The sequence below is a fragment of the Chiloscyllium plagiosum genome, unplaced genomic scaffold, assembly GCF_037043375.1.
Source record: "Chiloscyllium plagiosum isolate Xiang-an unplaced genomic scaffold, Cpla_swu_hap1 HiC_scaffold_20, whole genome shotgun sequence".
NCBI classification, from domain to species: Eukaryota; Metazoa; Chordata; class Chondrichthyes; order Orectolobiformes; family Hemiscylliidae; genus Chiloscyllium; species Chiloscyllium plagiosum.
The window spans coordinates 18,821,248-18,841,983 of NW_028270158.1; the positions used below are offsets into that span (position 1 = coordinate 18,821,248).

The following is a 20,736-nucleotide window of genomic DNA, read 5'->3' on the forward strand; positions in this document are numbered from 1 at the left end:
GCCATGCCCTTGGATCCTAGTCATTCCTACGAGTGGATACATCTTTTCCATATCCACTCTCAGGATTTTTCTTTCTTTCTTCATTCATGTGGTGATGAGGGTGCCACTGGCTAGGCAACATTTATTGCCCATCCCTAAGTGAGTTAACCAAGGACAAAAGTAAAGCCGAAATTGTAAGGGAATCACTCAAACATTTAGGAACGTCAGAGAAACATACAAATGCAGAGTTAGAAAAACGTAAATTACAATTGAGGAAAATGGAATTAGAAGATAAACAAACAGAGAGAGATAGAGGAAAGAGAAAGGGAGATAGAAAGAGTAAGAGAGTAGCAAGGGAGAGAGGGAGAGGAAAAAGAGAGAGAAGGTTCTTAGCTGAGCAAGGAGAGAAGGGAAAGAGAAAGAGTAAGAGAGTAGCAAGGGAGAGAGGGAGAGAGAGGGAGAGGAAAAGGAGAGAGAAGGTTCTTAGCTGAGCAAGGAGAGAAGAAAGGGAACGAGAAAGAGAAAGGGAGAGAGAAAGAGTAAGAGTACCAAGGGAGAGAGGGAGAGAGAGGGAGAGGAAAAAGAGAGAGAAGGTTCTTAGGTGAGCAAAAAGAGAGAAGTGTGAAGTTGCAGCTTCATCAGCAAAGTCAAGTTAACAGGATGGAGGTTGAAAGAGAAGGTAGTGATATATACAAATATGTCAAAACTCTGCCACATTTTGACGAGAAAGATGTTGAAGCCTTCTTTACTTCATTTGAAAAATTGGCTGGGCAGTTGGGGTAGCCCGAGGATTTATGGGTAATGCTAGTTCAGAGCTAGTGAGGTACTTGCCACGCTGTCAGATGAGGGGTGAAGAGATTATGGACGGGTCAAACTGGCTATTTTAAGTGCTTATGAATTGGTACCAGAAGCGTATAGACAGTGGTTCAGAAACATAAAGAAGGAACCAGGTCAAACTTATGTTGAGTTCAAAAGAATTAAACATAGTCATTTTGATAGACGGGTGCAGGTCTTAAAAATAGATAAGACCTATGAGGCTCTGAGAGAGATTATTCTGCTGGAGGAGTTTAAAAACACACTTCCAGCAATGGTAAGAATTAGCATGAATGAACAGAAATTTCAGGAAGTGGGAAGTCCAGCAGAGTTAGCAGATGAATAAATGTTGGTGCATAAGACAAGCTTCCGGCCAGAATTTCGTCCTGTGAGAGATAGAAGTTGGGAGAAGGGGAGATCCTACACTATGAAACCAAGGGTAGAGAGCACTGGTAAGTGTTTACCACAGGTTAGAAAGAAGCCCAAGGTGGTGGAAAGGAGGTGAAAGGCCTCAGGTGTTTCCACTGTGGTAAAGTGGGACACAAAGTCACAGTGCTGGTCATTAAAGAAGGGCATTGTGGGAAAACATGTGGTAAAAGAAGCTAAGCCAGTGGCATTAGTGAAAGTAGTAAAGGGAACCCCAAGAAAAGCAAGGAGCTGCAAGAGAGTGCATGCCTCGGCAAGGGCTGGGTATGGAGTTAGTGCCTGATCTCTATAAAGAATTTGCCTCTATGGGTAAAGTTTACTCAGAAAGAACATGGGGAGAAGGGCAAAACTTATAATTTTGAGCGATACAGGATCTAACCAGTCTCTAATAGTAAGAGATGAGCGAATGTACACTCTTTCTAATCTGTTACCAGAGAGTATGGAATTTGTGGGATAGATGGACAGAAATTTAGTATTCCCCTATGTAAGATCAGGTTGGAGTGCCAACTCAAGGCTGGGGAAGTAACAGTGGGTTTGATTGACAGAGTGTCAGTTCCAGGAATCCAGTTTGTTCCTGGGAATGATTTAGCAGGGTCCAAGGTGGGAGTGATACCCCTTGTTGTGGAAAAGCCCAAGGAACTTCAAGAAACTGAGGAGTTAAAAGAAATATATCCTGGTATTTTCCCAGAAGTAACAAGATCCCACTATCTTAAGCCACAGCATGAAGCAAAAACTAAAGAGAATGATGAAGGAGTTGAGGTTCAGTTAACACAGACACCCTCTTTGATGTAATGGTGCAGGATAAACCTGAACAGGCAGAGGGTCAGACAGAAGTGTTTACTCCTAATGGACTTGTAACAAAAAGACAAGACGATAAAAGATAATAATGTGGATGCATACTCCGAAAAGGAGGCAGAGAATATTCCTGACGGCTATTATCTGAAAGATAGAATCCTCAGATGGAAATGGAAACAATGGCAGGTTAGCACAGAGGAGAAATGGGCTGAAGTGCACTAGATTGTGTTGCCGATAGCATACAGACAGGAGGTGTTACAAGTAGCACATGAACTACCTGCAGGAGGTCACCTAGGTGTATGAAAGACTCAGGCGAAGGTACAAAAACATTTTTATTGCCCTGGAATGCACAAGGATGTGGTTAACTTTTGTTGTACGTGTCATACATGCCAAATAGCAGGTAAGCCACAGATGGTAGTAAAACCAGTACCTTTGTTGCCAATTCCCACATTCGAAGAACCTTTCACGCAGGTTATAATTGATTATGTAGGTCGCTTTCTGAGAACTATAAGTGGGAACCAGTACTTGTTAACCATAATGGATGTGTCTACCAGATTTCTGGAGACAATTCCATTACGGAGTATTAAGTTAAAAAGGGTGGTGGAGGAGTTAGTAGCTTTCTTCATGTGGTATGGGCTACCCAGAGTGTTTAGTCGGACTAAACGTCTAATTTTACTGGTCGGCTTTTTAAGGAGGTCATAGATAGTTCAGGTATCCAGCACTTTAAATCCAGTGTGTATCATGCTGAATCCCAGGGAGCTTTAGAAAGGTGGCATCAGACCTTGAAGACCATGTTGAGAGCATGCTGTCAGGATTACCTGAATGATTGGGATAAAGGTATCCCATTCGCATCGTTTGCCATTAGAGATGCCTCAAATGAATCTACTCAGTTTACTCCCTTCGAGTTAATATTCAGACTTGAAGTGAGAGGCTCATTGAAATCAATCAAAGAGAAATTGACATGAACAAAGTTGGGGATCTCACACTTAGATTATGTATCAGAGGTGAGGTAGAGATTAAATCAAGTAGGTGAGTTAGGTAAACAGCACCTAAAGAGGGCACAGTCCAGAATGAAGCAGGTGGCAGATAAAAACTCTGAGACTCAGACGTTTTCCAGTGGGGATGACGTGTTAATACTGTTAGGAGATCCCTTCAAAGCCAAGTTTAGTAGTCCCTATCAAGCTGAGAAAAGGTTGAGTCAGGTGAACTATCTGGTAAAGATGCTAGATTTAAAAAAAGCCTGTATTGCGTATGTCATGTCAACATGTTGAAACTGGTCGAAACAGGTGTTAGTTACTGCCCCGCAAAGTGAGGAATCAAATCCAGATGTTGTGAATTTTGATGTGCCTCAAAATATGTTAAAAACTGAAGTCGTCCTTGAGGACTGGGATAGATTAGTAAACTAGGTAAAAGCAATGACTGCAGATGCTGGAAACCAGATTCTGGATTAGTGGTGCTGGAAGAGCACAGCAGTTCAGGCATCATCCGAGGAACAGTAAAATCGACGTTTCGGGCAAAAGTTCTTCATCAGGAATAAAGGCAGAGAGCCTGAAGTGTGGAGAGATAAGCTATAGGAGGGTGGGGGTGGGGAGAAAATAGCATAGAGTACAATAGGTGAGTGGGGGAGGGGATGAAGGTGATAGGTCAGGGAGGAGGGTGGAGTGGATAGGTGGAAAAGAAGATAGGCAGGTAGGACAAGTCATGGGGACAGTGCTGAGCTGGAAGTAAACTATCTGTCTCAAGAGCAAAGAACATAGTTGAAAGATTTGTTACTGCCATATGAGGACATACGTAAGAATAAGATGGGAGGACTAATGCTTTTGTACATGAAGTAGATGTAGGGAATACTGTTCTGATAAAACAACACCCCTATCAGCTTAATCCTTTCAAAGCCAGACAGATCCAGAAGGAGGTCATGCTCAACAAGGATATCGTCAAACTGAGCCACAGTGAGTGGAGTTCACCGATCATCTTAGTTCCCAAACCCGACAGGACTCAACGATTTTGTGTGGATTATTGGAAGGTCAGTGCCGCTACAAAATCGGACTCGTATCCAGTACCGAGATTGGAGGACTGTACAGAAAAAGTTGGAGAAGCCAGTTACATCACCATGTTGGACTTAAAGGTACCTGCCAATAACCACACATTATCAGAGACAGCTGAAGAAATTTCTGCGTTTCTAACCTAAATGGGCTATATTCATTCAAAGTGATGCCCTTTGGAATGAAGAACGCACCCACCACATTCCAAAGACTCATGAACAGAGTTGTGGCTGAGTTAACAAACTGTGCAGTCTATTTGGATGATATGGTGATCCTTAGTAAGTCCTACAAAGATCACATGGTACAGTTGGCAATAAACTTAAACAAAACTGAATTCGTGAAAGCTGAGGTGTAGTTCTTGGGACATAGCATTGGTCATGGAAGGTTGACCCCACGGAACGCAAAGACGAAAGCCATCGAGAAATCTCCACGACGAACCTCGAAGACGGGCTTCAATTTTTGGGACGAAGCAGACTCTATGAGAAGTTTGTTCCAAACTTCAACAGTGTAATGGCACCGTTAACAGATTTGCTGAAGAACAACACAAAGTTTCAGTGGACAGAACAATGCCAGGAAGCATTTGATCATTTAAAAAGCAACATTAACCACTATACCAGTTTTCGCTACAACAAACGTTTCAAAACCCATCAAGGTTGCTGTCGATGCTTGTGACATAGGAGTTGGAGCTGTACTGCTACAGGAAGATGATAATGGGATTGAACTGCCAGTTGGTAACTTTTCAAAGAAACTCAGCATCCACCATGGAGAATACTCCATGACTGAAAAGAACTAGTGAGTTTGGTGCTGGCCTTACAACATTTTAATGTGTATGGCATGAACAATGTGTCGGAGACGGATGTGGACACAGATCACAATCCTCTTAAATTCTTGGAATGCTTTAAAAACAAGAATAGGATTCTATTTCATTGGAGTCTGATGTTACAGACTTTTAATTTACAAATCGTACATGTTGCAGGTCATAACAATATAATCACAGATGCATTATCACGGATTTAATTGATAAAGTATAGTAGAAATTGGTATCCATTCAATGTAATATATATGGGAAGAAGTTAATATGAACTTAGATTAAAGTCATATTTATGTCACGCTAATGTGGTTAAAGAATAGAGAAAAAAAATGAAGCCATCCTTTCATTATGATGGTTCATTTTTTTTTCTTAAGGTGTTATGAACGTGTAGGTGTGCACTGTACCATTAAGAGAGTGAAAGCTGGCAAGGACTGACTGAAAGCACAGAGTGTTCTGAACAAATTAAAAATGTAACATCTGGTTGGGAAACAAATAGCTGGAGCTATGTTGCCATGGTACACAGCAAGTACGAACTTGGCCAATGTGTTTAAATTAGGCCCGAAGATACCAAAATCTAATCAAATCTGAATTGTAATGCTTTGATGACATCAAAGCAATGAGACAGTCGGACGTTTTGGGGTATATAAAATTGGGTATTTTGAACAGTTGGCCAGAATGGCAAAGAGCTGCCAAGCACCAACCAACTGCTAGCAGAATAGCTCTCTGAAAGGTACCTTTCCATAAGAGAGTTGTACAGCAGAAGACCGAAGAAAAGACAACCCAGGAAAATCTACAGAGGCAAGTCTACACAGCTGGCTGGTTTTAAAATGTGAGTTGTTTTGAAAATCTTAATAGGTTTATTTTTTAATCGGACCAATATTGTAAAGTGGAAGGTAAAAGATGGGTTTAAGGGAAAAAAGTTGTATATAGTTGTTGTCTAATGTTGTTTTTTGGTCTTAAAGAATAATGTTGTTAAATTTTCTTTTAAATAGTGATATTTGGGGTAGTTCTTTGCCACTTGAAATTTAACAGATTGCAGCACGAGGTGAGCTTCTCTGTGTGTCTGGTTTAAATTAGCAGAGGGGTTTACACTGTGTCATAACAGGTGAGAGGGGAAAGATTTAAAAAATAACCTGAGGGGTAACTTTTTCATGCAGAGGGTGGTGCGTGTATGGAATAAGCTGTCAGATGAAGTGGTGGAAGCTGCTACAATTACAATATTTAAACAGCATCTGGACGTATATATGAATAGGAAGAGTTTAGAGGAATATGGGCCAAATGTTGGCATATGGGACTAGATTAATTTAGCTTAACTGGTTAACATGGATGGGCTAGACCAAAGGGTCTGTTTTCATGCTGGACAACTCTATGACTGATTCCTTCTGCTGCATGACATCAACCAGGATGCAGAAATCCTCTCAGAATTCAAAATAATTACAGACTCTGAGGTGAGGATTGCAAGTTCCAAACAACAAGATAGATAAAGCTTGGAAAGGTATACCTTTTATCGTAGAACATAGAACATTACAGTGCAGTACAGGCCCTTCGGCCCTCGATGTTGCGCCACCCTGTCATACTAATCTGAAGCCCATCCCACCTACACTATTCCATGTACGTCCATATGACTGTCCAGTGACGATTTAAATGTACTTAAACTTGGCGAATCTACTACCGTTGCAGGCAAAGCATTCCATACCCTTACTATTCTCTGAGTAAAGAAACTACCTCTGACATTTGTCTTATACCTACCTCCCCTCACTTTAAAGTCGTGTCCCCTCATATTTGCCATTCCCATACTTGGAAAAAGGCTCTCCCTGTCCACCCTATCTAACCTTCTGATTATCTTGTATGTCTCTATTAAGTCACCTCTCAACCTTCTTCTCTCTAATGAGAACAGCCTAAAGGCCCTCAGCCTTTCCTTGTAAGACATTCCTTCCATACCAGGCAACATCCTAGTAAATCTCCTCTGCACTCTTTCCAAAGCTTCTACATCCTTCTTATAATGCGGTGACCAGAACTGTACACAATATCAGGTAGAGAAAACATGGGAATCAAATTACATTTCAGATGAACCACTGAAGCAATTGTAACATTCAGGTAAAGAAAACAAGGGCTTTTTCCAGTTGTGAGAAGAACTAATAAAAAAGCAAATAACCTTCAGTGCAGTCCAATACATACCCGCCTATTGGTGAACAAAGTGTAGCATTCTTTTACAAAGATGGTTTTAATGAGGTCAAGATCCAAGATTGAGAGAATGGGTAACCGCCCATCATAAATCCTAAAGGGAAAAAGGTAGAAATGTTCTAAAATGAATTTGAACTTCAGGTAAAGTTTGATGTCTGATTGGGACACTTGGCTGGCTTACGAGTTCAAGGTGAAAGGGGAAAAGTTTAAAGAAGATATGTGTGGAAAGTTCTTTACGCAGAGGGTGCTGGGTGTTGCCAGCGGAGGTGGTAGAAGCGGGCATGATAGGTCATTTAAGATATATCTAGATAGATACATGAATGGGCAGGGAGCAGAGGGATACAGATTCTTAGAAAATAGACAACAGGGTCAGATAGAGGATCTGGAATGGTGCATGCTTGGAGGGCCGAAGGGCCTGTTCCTGTGCTGTAATTTTCTTGGCTATTTGTTTGTTCTTTGCACTGCAATAACTTGAGGTGCTCTAGACAGCCAGGTCTCCACTGCTGTCGTCTTAAAACAGACATATCAACACATCCTCACCACCGCCCGACTCACTCAAAACTGGGTCAGACAGAAAACCCAGGCTTAATATTTAATGTGAGCAGGAGTTGGGCACAGAAAACCTAGATGTGCAGGTTTCACAGACACCATGCAGATTATAATGCAAATCAGTTTTCCCTGCTGAAAGGAAGGCTGTTTGAGAACTTGCCTAATTGTCAAGTCTGTGAGTGCTCTGCCACCAACCTACAGTAGACATCAGGGATGGAGAATTTGAGGTAGCAATGGCAGAGGAGGGTTGAGATGAAGTGGGGGCAATAGGAGATGGGCAGGATAGCATTGGAATAGTTCAGGTCTAGGAAATCCTGCCAAACATGAAACATAAATAAAAGCATGTTGAATCAATCCTTAAAGCCTTTCACCCTGTGACTCACCACCACCCTGCGAGAGAATTAGTCACCACCATCCACCTGCCCATTCTCATCCAGAGGGAAGTGAGAGTTTAAACATTCTCAGCCTATCAAAGGTCACCTCTGGGATCAATAAACTTTCAGGGACAAGTGGAACATTTCCCAGACGCTTGCCCAGTTTTCAGCAAATGGAATTTCTGCGATAGACAAGGACATTCCCCCAGAAATGCTCCTCTCCTATAGAAAGTGTGGACAGAATTCAGCCCAACCCATTCCCAGACTTCCTGGAAATAGTAGCAATAGGTCAATTTCCAGCAGATTGAAACTTCACCTCATTATTATGGTGAGTCAGATGGAGAGTGTACGACCTGTGTTTGAATCAAACCAGAGTGAATGTCAGGCTTAATGTGAAGGCACCATTGAAGACATTTCTCAGAATGAACAAAAGTACATGAAGGTTGAACAACCCTCCACAAGAACTTCAAAACATCCTTTTGAGTCAAAACTGAAGGTGTCTATGTCAACAGTGCACAAATTTTGTGAAGTGTATTAACAGAATCAATGTCAAGACTGGAATGATCCTTAAACTGGGTTTACCACATACACTTAAACTGCACTATATGACTGAGGTAGAATGGATTTCTGAAGAAGATAAAAATCTAAAACTTCACATAAGTCACTGGTTGATTAAATGCACTTACCCCCATATCTTTCCATATTTCTGGTAGCATTCCGTGTCAAATCGAAACATACCCTAGTCAGGAAGGAAACAAAAACGATCACAAAGCTCAAAGAAGGTAGAAGGAAAATTACATGTACAAGTCCGTGCGGTTGCGTGGTGGGTGAGTTCTAAGGGTTGGTGCAAAAACACCAACAAGTGACAGGAGGTAAGATATAAAATTGGGGGCAATATAAAGAGCACTGTTCCTCTTGAACTCCACAGAAACACATTCCTGCCAATATTTGCAGTCAATGTCCTAGATTGGGAGTTCTTACAAATGTTCTAGTCAAAAGAATCTTCTGGAACCACCACTAAATGCACCTTTTTAATTCCATTCCATTTTGGTATTTGGCAAATATACTTTAATGTCACCTCAACAGAACCAAACACAGCAGACAGTTTGAAATCACTTTCATAGATGAAGACAGGCCATTTGAGGCAGTAGTTGTATTCAGGGAATTTATGCTCCGCACAAGACTCCATCTATCCCGTTGGGGCCCCTTTTAATCTCTTTATCCTTTGTGTGTTCCTCTAGCTTCCCCTTAACTGCCCCTTGTGCTATTCACCTCAACATCCCCCCTTCGTCCCACTACTATCTGAGATACCTAACTTCTGTCTTCACTCCCTCTAGGACATGTCCATGACCAAGGTATATGTACCTCAGAACCTTGCTCATCCAGACTGAGAATGAGAGAAGGACATGGAGCTACAGCAGCCTCATCCCATCAACTGTTTGAGGTGATCGGGTGAAGACAGCTTCTTGTGAACAGTATTCCTCTGACAACAGGTTAACTCAAGGCCTCACCTTCCTTTTATCGCGTGTATGTGAAATACCCCACAGCACTATTTCAAAGATATGCACAATTACTGCTTGCAGTATTTATCTGGGCAATATTTATCCCTCAACCTTAAATCACCAAGTCAGATAATCAGTTCTTTATTGTTGTTGATCCTTTTCCAGCCCTAATGCACATGAAGCTGAAAGCAGGCATTGAGGTTGGGCAAGGAACTACATGGAGGCTTCTTTTGTTCTGTTGTAATAACCATTCCCAGACTGCAGTCCTGCGACCATCGGTGTTCTACAGGGATTGGTACTGTGTCCACTCTTGCTTATCATTTTTAACTGAGATTATCTTAAAAACTTGCATTCATTACCCATGCTGTTAAAATAGTTATTTTATACTACTGCAGTCAGTCCAATGTTGAAGCACTAGCACTGCCAATCACAGAGTACAAGTTCAAACTCACTTCTACAGACATCCAGTGAGACAGTCCTGTGGGAGAATTCCACCAGATTGTGGCTAGTTCACTAAATAGAGCATGATGACAGTCAGCCAGCACCTCCAGATTTGCCTTTACCCTTAAATGTGTATGAGGAATCTCCGTCAGCCCTTGGTCAAAGGAAGCACAACAGGCAAAGTTCAAATTGAATTTCTTGACAGAATTGAGAAAGAAAACAACCAAACATACCTTTCTATAATGTAGAAATGTTCCAATGAATGGCAGTGGCCTTGGGCCTGGAACTCCAATGCGTTTAAATAACCCAAATGGTAAAACACTGTACCTGCAAAGTGAATGACTATCTCATCAACAACCAAACCTGAACATATCAATAAAAACAAAGTACAACAGACGCTGGAAACACTCTGCAAATCTATTTCTCTTTCCACAGGACAGTGCCAGAGTTATTATTTTTAGTCCAATGTGACTCTTCTTTAGCTCTGTTTCTCACTTCACAATTACAGTCAGTTATAGAGTCATAGAAATTGACAGCACGGAAACAGACACTTCAGTCCGGCTTGTCCACGCCGACTAGATATCCTCACCTAATATATCCCATTTGCCAGTAGTTAGCCGATATCCTTCTATACCTTTCCATATACCCATCCAAATGCCTTTTAAATGTTGGAATTGTACCAGCCTGTACAACTTCATCTAGCAACTCATTCCATATACGCACCATAGTCTAAGTGAAAACGTTGCCCGTTAGATCCCGTTTAATTCTTTCCCCTCTCACCGAAAATCTACGTCCTCTATTTCTGAACTCCCCCCACCCCCGGTAAAAGACTTTGTCTATTTACCCTATCCATGCCCTTCATGATTTTATAAACTCTATAAGGTCATCCCTCAGCCTCCGATGCTCCAGGGAAAGCAAGCCCCAGCCTATTCAGTCTAGCTCAATAGCTGAAATCTGACAACCCTGGCGACATCCTTGTAAATCTTTTCTGAACCCTTGCAAGTTTCACAACGTCTTTCCAATAGGAAGGAGACCAGAATTGCACGCAATATTCCAACAGTGGCCTAACCAATGTCCTGCACAGCCACAACATGACCTCCCAACTCTGATACTCAATGCTCTGACCAATAAAGGAAAGCATACCAAATGCCTTCTTCACTATCCTGTCTACCTGCGACTCCAATTTCAAGGAACTATGAACCTGCACTCTAAGGCCTCTTTGTTCGGCAACACTCCCCAGGACCTCACCATTAAATCCTGCTCTGATTTGCCTTTCCAAAATGCAGCACCTCACATTTATTTAAATTAAACTCAGTTCTACTGAGTTTCTCCAGCATTCATTGTATTTGCTTCTAAAAGTGGCTAATGTTGCAAATGCTGAAGTAATTGAGTGTGGATCCTTTCCAGGTATGACTAACCGCTGCTGAGACTACTTGCAGCATATAATGAAGAAATGGTTTCCTCAGTACTTTATTTCCCAATCCAACAGTGCTGCCTCACAGCGCCAGAGACCAGGTTCAATTCCTGCCTCAAGCGACTGTCTGCATGGAGTTTGCACATTCTCACTGTGTCTGGGTGGGTTTCCTCCGGGTGCTCCGGTTTCCTCCCACAGTCCAAAAATGTGCAAGTTAGGTGAATTGGCCATGCTAAATTGCCCATAGTGTTAGGTGAAGGGGTAAATGTAGGGGAATGGGTCTGGGTGGGTTGCTCTTTGGAGGGTTGGTGTGGACTTGTTGGGCCGAAGGGCCTGTTTCCACACTGTAAGTAATCTAATCTAATACCAATTTGATGTAGTCCCTTCTTGCTCTCCGGAACCACTCCTTGCCCCCACCAACCTTTCATGGGTTGCATTGCCCTTAACAGGCATTGCCTGTAAATATTCAAATGGCTACACGGGTGTTTTATTGGTTATTAGTTTAAAAGCAACAAAGTCATGGAGCTTTTGGTGGTGGGAAGACGCTTACTTGTGTGTGATTACGCACTTTTGGGTAGAAGAACTGGCTTTCTATCTCCCCTTCCAACTCCATTTTGATTTACCAACCCCTTTTGCCTCACCTCCACTCCCCAACCCCTCCCCTCCCCCCAACATGGACTGCATGGCCCTTAATGGGCTTTGCAACTACATCAATCAATTGGAAAACATGGATGATTTACTGGTGGTGGTTAATAGATGACAAAATCCCACTGGTGATTTGATAGAGAAGAAATCGTTCAGTTGTGTGCCCTTCTGGAAATGTAAGATCTGGTTCCCATACCATTGTAAATACTGTTTAGCTCTAAAACAAGATCTAGATTATAATAGGCAGAATAGACCTACCCCTATAAACAATTAAAACAGTCCTGTCTAACTTCTGGATAACCACAAAACAGAGGACTGTCAACCTCACCTGTCCCAGACATTCAGCTTGTTCTCATCCTCAACCGAAAACGCTGGAGGGAGGGAGGGAGGAATCCGCAGCGTTAGGAGGATGGCTTCCTCTCACACACTCCCAGGTCTGACTGTCTCTTCACTACCAGACATTCTCCAGCACCCCCGACCCCCCTTTGCCCCCACCCGAAACTGGATCTCACAAGGATCAGCTTCTCTCCCATCCTGGGACCAGCCTCATTCAGCCAGAGCCTGGGACCTCAGGGCTGGGGGCAGGAGGAAGGGAAAATACCCCACAATCAGCATCGATTGCCCGGGCAGGGTGAGTGCGGTCAGAGGCTGAGGAGAGCCCCCTCCCTCTCTCCGCCTCACACACAGAGTTCAAACACACAGACCACCTGGTGACAAACTTTCCCCGTCCCCGTTAGCGACTGCAGTTGAACTTTGTGACTGTTTTGTCCCATCGTTGGAAGCTGGACGAGGCGATAAAGAGATCCCGCAGACACTTACCAGGCCAGCAGGAGCAGGAAAGTGATGAGAAGGATCCAGGTCTGGTCGGACAGAGCGGCCCGGATCGCCCCCAGACTCTCTGCAAAAAGGACAGCCATCCCGAGAGCAAACAGCAGGCAGCCACTGTGAGCAGCCTGAGCTAGTGCTGGCTGTGTTTATAGGGAGTGGGGGGGCAGAGAGCCAGAGGGCGGGATCAGGATTGCTTCATCACACCAAACCATCAATGTTCAATACTCTACCTACTATTAGCAAAATGAGGCGTTGAAACATCGCGAGAAATAAGTTGTCTTCATCTTTTCCTGGATGGATATTTTCTAATCAACCTGCTCAGATATTATGACACACTTCTAGAGTCTTGAAAGCAAGTCTCCTGGGACACTACCACTGCACCACAGGAGCCCTCAGCACTTTATCATTTTGTAAGCAAATAGCAATGATAGCCCACTACCATCGGATCAGACTCTGGCTTTTTGTATTTCTGAGACATCAAATTTCGACACACTTTCCCCCTTTTGGGCCTAACAAAGCCCAATCATTGAAAAGAAAGGAAACACACAATAAATTGTGCTTCCAAATAAACCTGTTGGACTATAACCTGGTGTTATGTGATTTTCAACTTTGTCCACCCCAGTGCAACACCGGCACCTCCTAGTCATCACAGCATTTCAGCATTTCTTGCTCCATCCAGAATAGACATAAGAATTGTTTTTCATTCACCGACTTATTCTGAATACACTGCCCAATGGGTCACAGGAGCAGATTTAATAGTAACCCTAAAAAGACAATTGAACAAATACTTGACAATGAAGCGTTTGCAGAGTTATGGGGAAAGTACAGGTGAATGGATTAATTAGAGTCAAATGGTCTCATTCTGTGCTGCTATTCTAAAATATAAACAAAAAAATCCTAGAATGATACTGTTTACTTTTGTACGATTTATAACAGGCATTTAGAATTTGTTTAGATTCTCTCTGTCAGAATATTTTGAAAATTCAGGCTGCCTTTCCATCGATTTCAATTTACTGCCTCATCACTAAACCTCTGTTGTCCTGTCTCGTCAGGCGTTAGCCATATCTTGAGATAGAAAATCTGAACTTGAGCAGAACAAGTGAAACACAATATGAAGACTTTTTTATTTTTGAAAGTTGACTGAAATGGAAAAAGGATGTTTCAAAATCAGGGACTGTGAAAGGAATTGCTGTAGTTTTGAATGTAAGTTCCTGTGAGTCATTTTGAGTTGTTTACACTGCCTAGTTGTTCGGTTGGGATTATGTAATAAAATGGTATTACACAGGATTTGTGCTCACAGTGAGATTTGGCTGGCAACAGATTGCTGATTGCTTTGTGCAATGTCAATGTTGGAAGTCAGCAGCCCGACAACAGCTCTCTGATTGGCTCCTGTGCAGGTGAACAGTTTGGGTTTTTATTAAATGGGGAGAAACTTCCGGATTACACAAAGAACAGGTTATGTGGTTTTCTGTCTCTCTCTCTCTCTGCAGTAAATGTACCTGAAGCCTGGTGAAAGCCAATTATTCCATCTCAACTGTTGCCTTTACCAGTAACTAAGAGACTTTGTAATTAGTGTACCAATTGCCATGTGCCTCCTGCAAAGATACAATGGGAACTTTGAAAAAGGAGATCAAACAACAGAAGATTTCAGGAAACAAATGGAATGCTCTGAGTGTGGGAAAGGATTCGTTCAGTCGGCCAGACTGTTGATCCACCAGCACATTCATAGCAACCATTCCCCAGCTACATGTCTGGTAAAGAATTGAGAGATTCATCGACTGTGCTGAAACACCAGCAAATTCACATTCGGGAGAAGCCGTTCACCTGCTGTGTGGTGGGGAGAGGATTTATTCAGTCATGTAAACTGCTGAGACACCAGAGTGTTCATTAGTGAAGAACAGCAGTTGGATTCCACTGTTGTTTTTGTTTGCTAAGATTCACATCCAGGACTGAACCGTGTTCATTCTTGACAGTGGATGAAGTGGGAGGGTCAGCGAGAATTTTTATTCCTCTGAAATGAGCTACAGGGAGAGGCTGAACAGGCTGGGGCTGTTTTCCCTGGACCGTCGGAGGCCAAGGGGTGACCTTATAGAGGTTTACAAAATTATGAGGGGTATGGATAGGATAAATAGACAAGGTCTTTTCCCTGGGGTTGGGGAGTCCAGAACTAGAGGGCATAGGTTTAGGGTGAGAAGGGTAAGATATAAAAGAGACCTCCGGGGCAACTTTTTCACGCAGAGGGTGATGCAGGTATGGAATGAGCTGCCAGAGGATGTGGTGGAGGCTGGTACAATTGCAACATTTAAGAGGCATTTGGATGGGTATATGAATAGGAAGGGTTTGGAGGTATATAGGCCGGGTGCTGGCAGGTGGGACTAGATTGGGTTGGGATATCTGATCGGCATGGACGGGTTGGACCGAAGGGTGTGTTTCCATGCTGTACATCTCTATGACTCTAAATGATCCACAGAAGCCGATGAACAACATTTATTATATCCAGGTTAGGAAATTGAGTTTGTTTACCACTGCAGGAAGATCGATAGTCAACTCATTTAGAAGACAGCTCGAAGTATGAGTACACCATTCAGACCCCTGAAACCTGCTCAGCCATTTAATCCCATCAATGCTGACCTCATCTTGGCCTCAACTCCACTTTCCTGCCTACCCTCCATAATCCTTCAACCCATTACTAATTAAAAATCTTGTCTATCTCTGCCTTAAACTTACTCCATGTCCTGTCATCCAGTGAACTCTGTGGGAGTGAATTTCACAGTTTAATGACGCTTTGAGGGAAGTAATTTCACCACATCTCTGTTTGAAATCTGCTACCCCATATCCTATGACATCTCATTCAAAATTGCTCCATAAGGTGAAGTAGCCTTCCAATGGTGAGTAAAGGACTAAAGATGATGAATAAATGATGTAGTCCCATTTGCCAAAATTTGGCCTGTATCCGTCTAAGCCTTCCTGGTCCACATACCTGTCCAGATATCTTCTGATTGGTGTGGTTGTACTCACCTCTATCCTTGCCTTCAATGCTCAGCCCTTTGAGTGTGGGAGTTGGGAAGTCATGTTGAGGTGGTATGGAACAATGGTGAGGTCTCTTCTGGAGTTCTGTGTCCAGTTCTGGTCGCCCAATTAGAGAAAGGATATTATCAAGCTGGGCAGGTTCAGGAAGGATTTGCCAGGGTGTTGGGAGTTTTGGGTTGTGGGGAGACGTTGGATACGCTAGGATTTCTTTCGCTGGAGTGTAGGAGTTTGAGAGGCAATTTGATAGAGGTTTATAAGTAATGACACATATATATGGAGTTAGTGGTTGTTGTCTTTTCTCCAGGATGAGGAATTTCAAAACTGGGGGCACATTTTTAAGGTGAGAGAGACTTGGGGGAGACATAAGGGGCAAAAATTCCACATGGTGGTTGTGGATACAATTGTATTTGAGGGACATTTGGATATGTGCCTGGATGGGAGGGGTTTGGAGGGATATGGGCTGGGAGCAGGCAGATGAGACTATTTAGTGACATGGACTGGATGGATTGAAGGGTCTGTTTCCATGCTGTATGACTCTATGTCATTGAACTCTGTAAACTGGTGCTATTGAACTACGTTTCCCCAGTTTTGTTGCCTCCAGTCATGATGCCCATTTTTTGTTTGTGTCTGTCTAAATGTGTAAGATTTAAAAGAGGGTTAAAGTTTCAATGGAGTGATATGTTGATAGTTTATAATTCCATTTATCAGTAGACAAGAATTTATTTATATTAAATAGCAGTTTTTCTTCAGTACAGGAACCTGGCCAATGTTTTCTGTTATCCTGAAAAATTTGGCTTTTTGTGTAACTTAATTAAATCATGAACATTTGTGGTGACTCCAGGAATATTGGGGTTAAGAATCAGAGCACCCTCCCAAGTGGGTTGTAACAACATTGAATGAGTTCAGCAATCCCCAAGTCAGTTTCTTTACCTGCGATGGAGACAGGAGCTAGAAACATGAACAGGCTGTGCAGAAAACAGATGGTTAGGAATATATGATCATGTATGATATGCCGATGGTTCTTCAACAATGAAGGTGTTAACTCAGTGAATTCATTCCGTTTAATTCCTGTTTCATGAGTTTAAAGGTTCAGCTCTTCTTAAGATCAATGAACATCTACAATATTTGCTGTTAATATTACACCTAGAGATGAAATCCAGGCCCACATTGAATTAGTACAAACCTTGTACCAAATAATCATTGTAACAAAGTCTATGGCACAAGAGACTTCGGAATTGATCTGTTACTGTGATGTGGAATCATAGCAGTGTACTTGTACCTGGTGAGGCAATACTTATGCCAGTTCCAATTACATAAGAACTGGACATGAGGTGCATTGCACTGAAAGTTCAAACCTGTTTATTACAGATCCTAATGTATACATACAGTAAAACACGAGTGCCTCGGTTAATACTAATCGGTTCCAAACAGCCAGCATATGGCCCCAGATATGATGGAATTTGAGTACGTATGGAATACGTTTGTGCTCTCAGGTCACATGCTGATAAGGTGATGTTATTATGACCATTTGTCTTAAAGATGTTGACATATACCTCCCAGAATAACTTAATGCATCCCCACCTATCCGACTGTGGCATTAATTTACATTGGAGTTGCTTTGATACTTTGTGTTGAACACAAACGTTACTGCCCAAACCAGTCAGTATTAACTTTAGTAATGTAGCAATTCTCAAATCTTTTTGCTTAAAGAGCCCTTTTTCAAAAGTATTACAATCACTGGTATTGCTAACTAAATGAATACAATACATTCCTGGATTTACATTTTTAGATTTAAAGTTCATCAGAGTGCCTGTAAAAGAGCTTGCATGAACCGATGTAATAGTATCTGATATAATGAACATTAATATGTTTGGTAAGGTGAAACCTTCTCTTCCCTTCTGCTGAAATGGAACCTGACAGGTAGATTAACTTCTTTGTTGAATATTTTGTTACATGATACTTCCTTGCTCCTGTAGAAATGGAATTAGGATCAATAGCTCCAAATGAGAACACAGATACTACTTCAGGGATAATTCTCCATTGCTGCCTGCCTGTTGTTGAGCATTCTCTTTGTTTGCTGGCCTGTTTGTACTGGAATGTTCCTGTGCAAGATTCAATAGTTTCCCTGTCTATATTAACAGCAACTACACCTGAGTGCATATAACAATGCCAAATAAGTGTACATTACACAAATGCATTTATAGAGTCATAGGGTCCTACAGCACAGAAATAAACCTTTTGGTCCATGCTGAACATAATCCCAAATTAAACGAGTCCCATCTGCCTGCTCCTGACCCATATCCCTCCAGACCTTTCCTATTCGTGTACTTATCTCAGTATTCTTTCCAGAACCTGACTACATATCTCTTGCTCTAGCAGCTCGGCGTTCTGTAGTATAATCCCAGCATTGTGATTGCACCCTTCCTGTTCTTGAGCTCCACCCAAAATGCTTCACTGCAAGATCCCTCTTGGATGCCCTCCCTCAACGTAGCTGTGATATGCTGCCTAACCAGTCATGCAAGTGCCCCACCCCTTTGGCTTTCTCCTTTGTCTCATCTAAAACATTGATAGCCTGTAACATTAAGCTGCCAGTCGTATCTCTCTTTCAACACAGTCTCTGTAATGCATCATAATTGCAGGCTCTAATTTCATTCGCATTACCTGTTAAACTTCTTGAATTGAAGCAAATACAGTCCAAGCCTTCTATTCCACTAAGCTGAGCAACCTCTCCCTGACTGCTCTTCCTCTGAACTATATTTGCCTTAGACTCAAGCTCTTCCCCAGTCTCTATATTTACTGACTTGCTGCTCTGGTGGCCTAGCCCTCAGCCACACTAGTGCAAACCCTCCTGAGTGGGACTATCAAACCTCCCTGCCATGATATTGATGCCCCTCCAGTTCAGCTTTAATCTGTCATTCTTGTACAGGTCCCATCTTCCCTGGAAGATAACCCAAAGATCCACATATCTAAAACCCTGCCTCCGATACCAACTCTTTCGCGATGTGTTCAATCATACTCTGTCTCGGTTCCTAGCCTTAGTACCATGTGACATGGGGAGTAATCCTGAGATTACTATACTACAGGTCCTGCTTTTTAGTTTACTACCTAACTCACTGAATTGTCATTGTCGGACCTTATTAGTCATACTAACTATTCCATTTGTGCCAATATGGACAATGACCTCTGTCTGTTTAGCCTCCCATTTCAGGATGCCCCATACCCACTCAAAGACCTCCATGACACTGGCACCAGTGAGGCAACATACCATCTTGGAGTCTCTCATGGCCACAGACGTGTCTATCTATGGCCCTGACTATCAAATCTCCAATTGCTATTGCTCGACTGTGTTTTGTTCCTCCCCTTTGTACAGTAGGGTCAGCCATGGCACCTCTGCTCTGGCTGCTGCTGTCACCTGATGGGCCACCCCCCTCATCAGTATCCAAAATGGAACACTTGTTTGACAGGAGAGATAAACTAATGAAATGTTTAACAAAGAGATAGGCTCCACGGAGGTTTTAAAAACAGAAGTGAACTACAGGCACAGAATTTAGAGAGGAAATTCCAGATTTTTGGGCCTAGATAGATGAAGACACCACAGTTAATGGAGGGCAGGATAAAATCAGTGCTCAAGAGGCTAGACCCAGTTTGAAAAAATCAAAAGTTCTCCTTGGGTTGCAAGACTAGAGGAGACTTCAACAGCAAAGAATTTTAAATCATAAACTCCTTGCAGGAAGTCACAAGCATGGTAAAGAAAATTAGGAGAGGCATTTTCTGCAATTGTTTTCTTATCAGACAGAAAGATAATCGCAAAACCAAGGAACAAAAGAAACAAGATATATAACATACAATTGTTAACTGTATTTTACAACAATTTCAATCATATTCTTTTCCATTCTGGTTCTCACAACACTATTATCACAAGGCATTATCACTGTTACATCAGCATAAATAGTTCAATTCTCAAATGTTTCTACAGTAAAATATTGGGTTAAAACCTACCAAGAAGTTCAAGATTGAGTCTGTGAGACAATGACCTTTCATCAATGAATCCCCCTACAAGATGAACACTCCAAATCATGACTACCATCAACACCACTAACTGCCAGCTTAAAGTGGAGAGGATCTCCAAGAAGATCGCACATATCGACACAGACATCAAGTTTCTACAGAAATGCAGGAAAGATCCCAAAAGGATTACGGATCACGAACCCGCTCAAGTCGACCTACAACACAAAACTACGCAGAGAGACTTTGCCACCGCACCTCTCGCAAACTCCTCAATCATCTTGTGCACAAACTCTACAGCAGATGGCACAACCTTGAAATTAAGATAGAATCCACACTCTCAGCCTGCACTCAGGATACAGCAGTACAGTTACGGGATATTGCCAAACAGGCAAGGTGACAAAACTACACCATGTACATGCACACCAAGAACAAGAAACTGGAGAAACTTGGCAACACCAACAACAGTAGCCAAGCCCACCCTGACACCACAGTGGTTAACGTTATCACCGCAGGGAAGTCGATCGTCAAATTATCAGACCACACCCTTCAACCAGAAGAGATTGAAGTTCTTAGCAGGGGTCTCAATTTCTGTCCCACCACCAAAATGGACCCCATGGTTCTTGCAGTAGACACAGATGAATTCATCAGATGAATGAGACTCTGGGAATTCTTTCTAGATGCCACTAGTGATCCCAATGAACCCAGTGAGGAACCGGAACAGTCATCTCTGGGATCTGTAGAGGAGCGACCAAAGTGGGCCAACTTGGACCCACTGGAGGGCCAGTGCCCTGGGCTTGATATGTATGCTCAAACTGTCAGGAAATATATAAATGCCAGATTCCTTCGCCGCATCCACAAGGTAGAGCAGAACATCACCCAATCACAATGCAACGCC

At 42.5% G+C, this 20,736-nt stretch overlaps 1 protein-coding gene across 1 annotated transcript in view; it reads right to left on the reverse strand.

The window, feature by feature from the left end:
* Positions 1–12,945, reverse strand: part of LOC122560449 (cytochrome P450 3A21-like) — a 48,160-nt gene extending 35,215 nt beyond the window's left edge. Inside the window, exons 1-4 of the mRNA XM_087997711.1 lie at positions 12,795–12,945; positions 10,150–10,243; positions 8,660–8,712; positions 7,045–7,144 (exon numbers count right to left, since the gene is read on the reverse strand). Coding sequence (XP_087853837.1) covers positions 7,045–7,144; positions 8,660–8,712; positions 10,150–10,243; positions 12,795–12,892 — 345 coding nt within the window. The 5' untranslated portion in view covers positions 12,893–12,945. The remainder of the gene's footprint in view (positions 1–7,044; positions 7,145–8,659; positions 8,713–10,149; positions 10,244–12,794) is intronic.
* Positions 12,946–20,736: the final 7,791 nt, after the last annotated feature.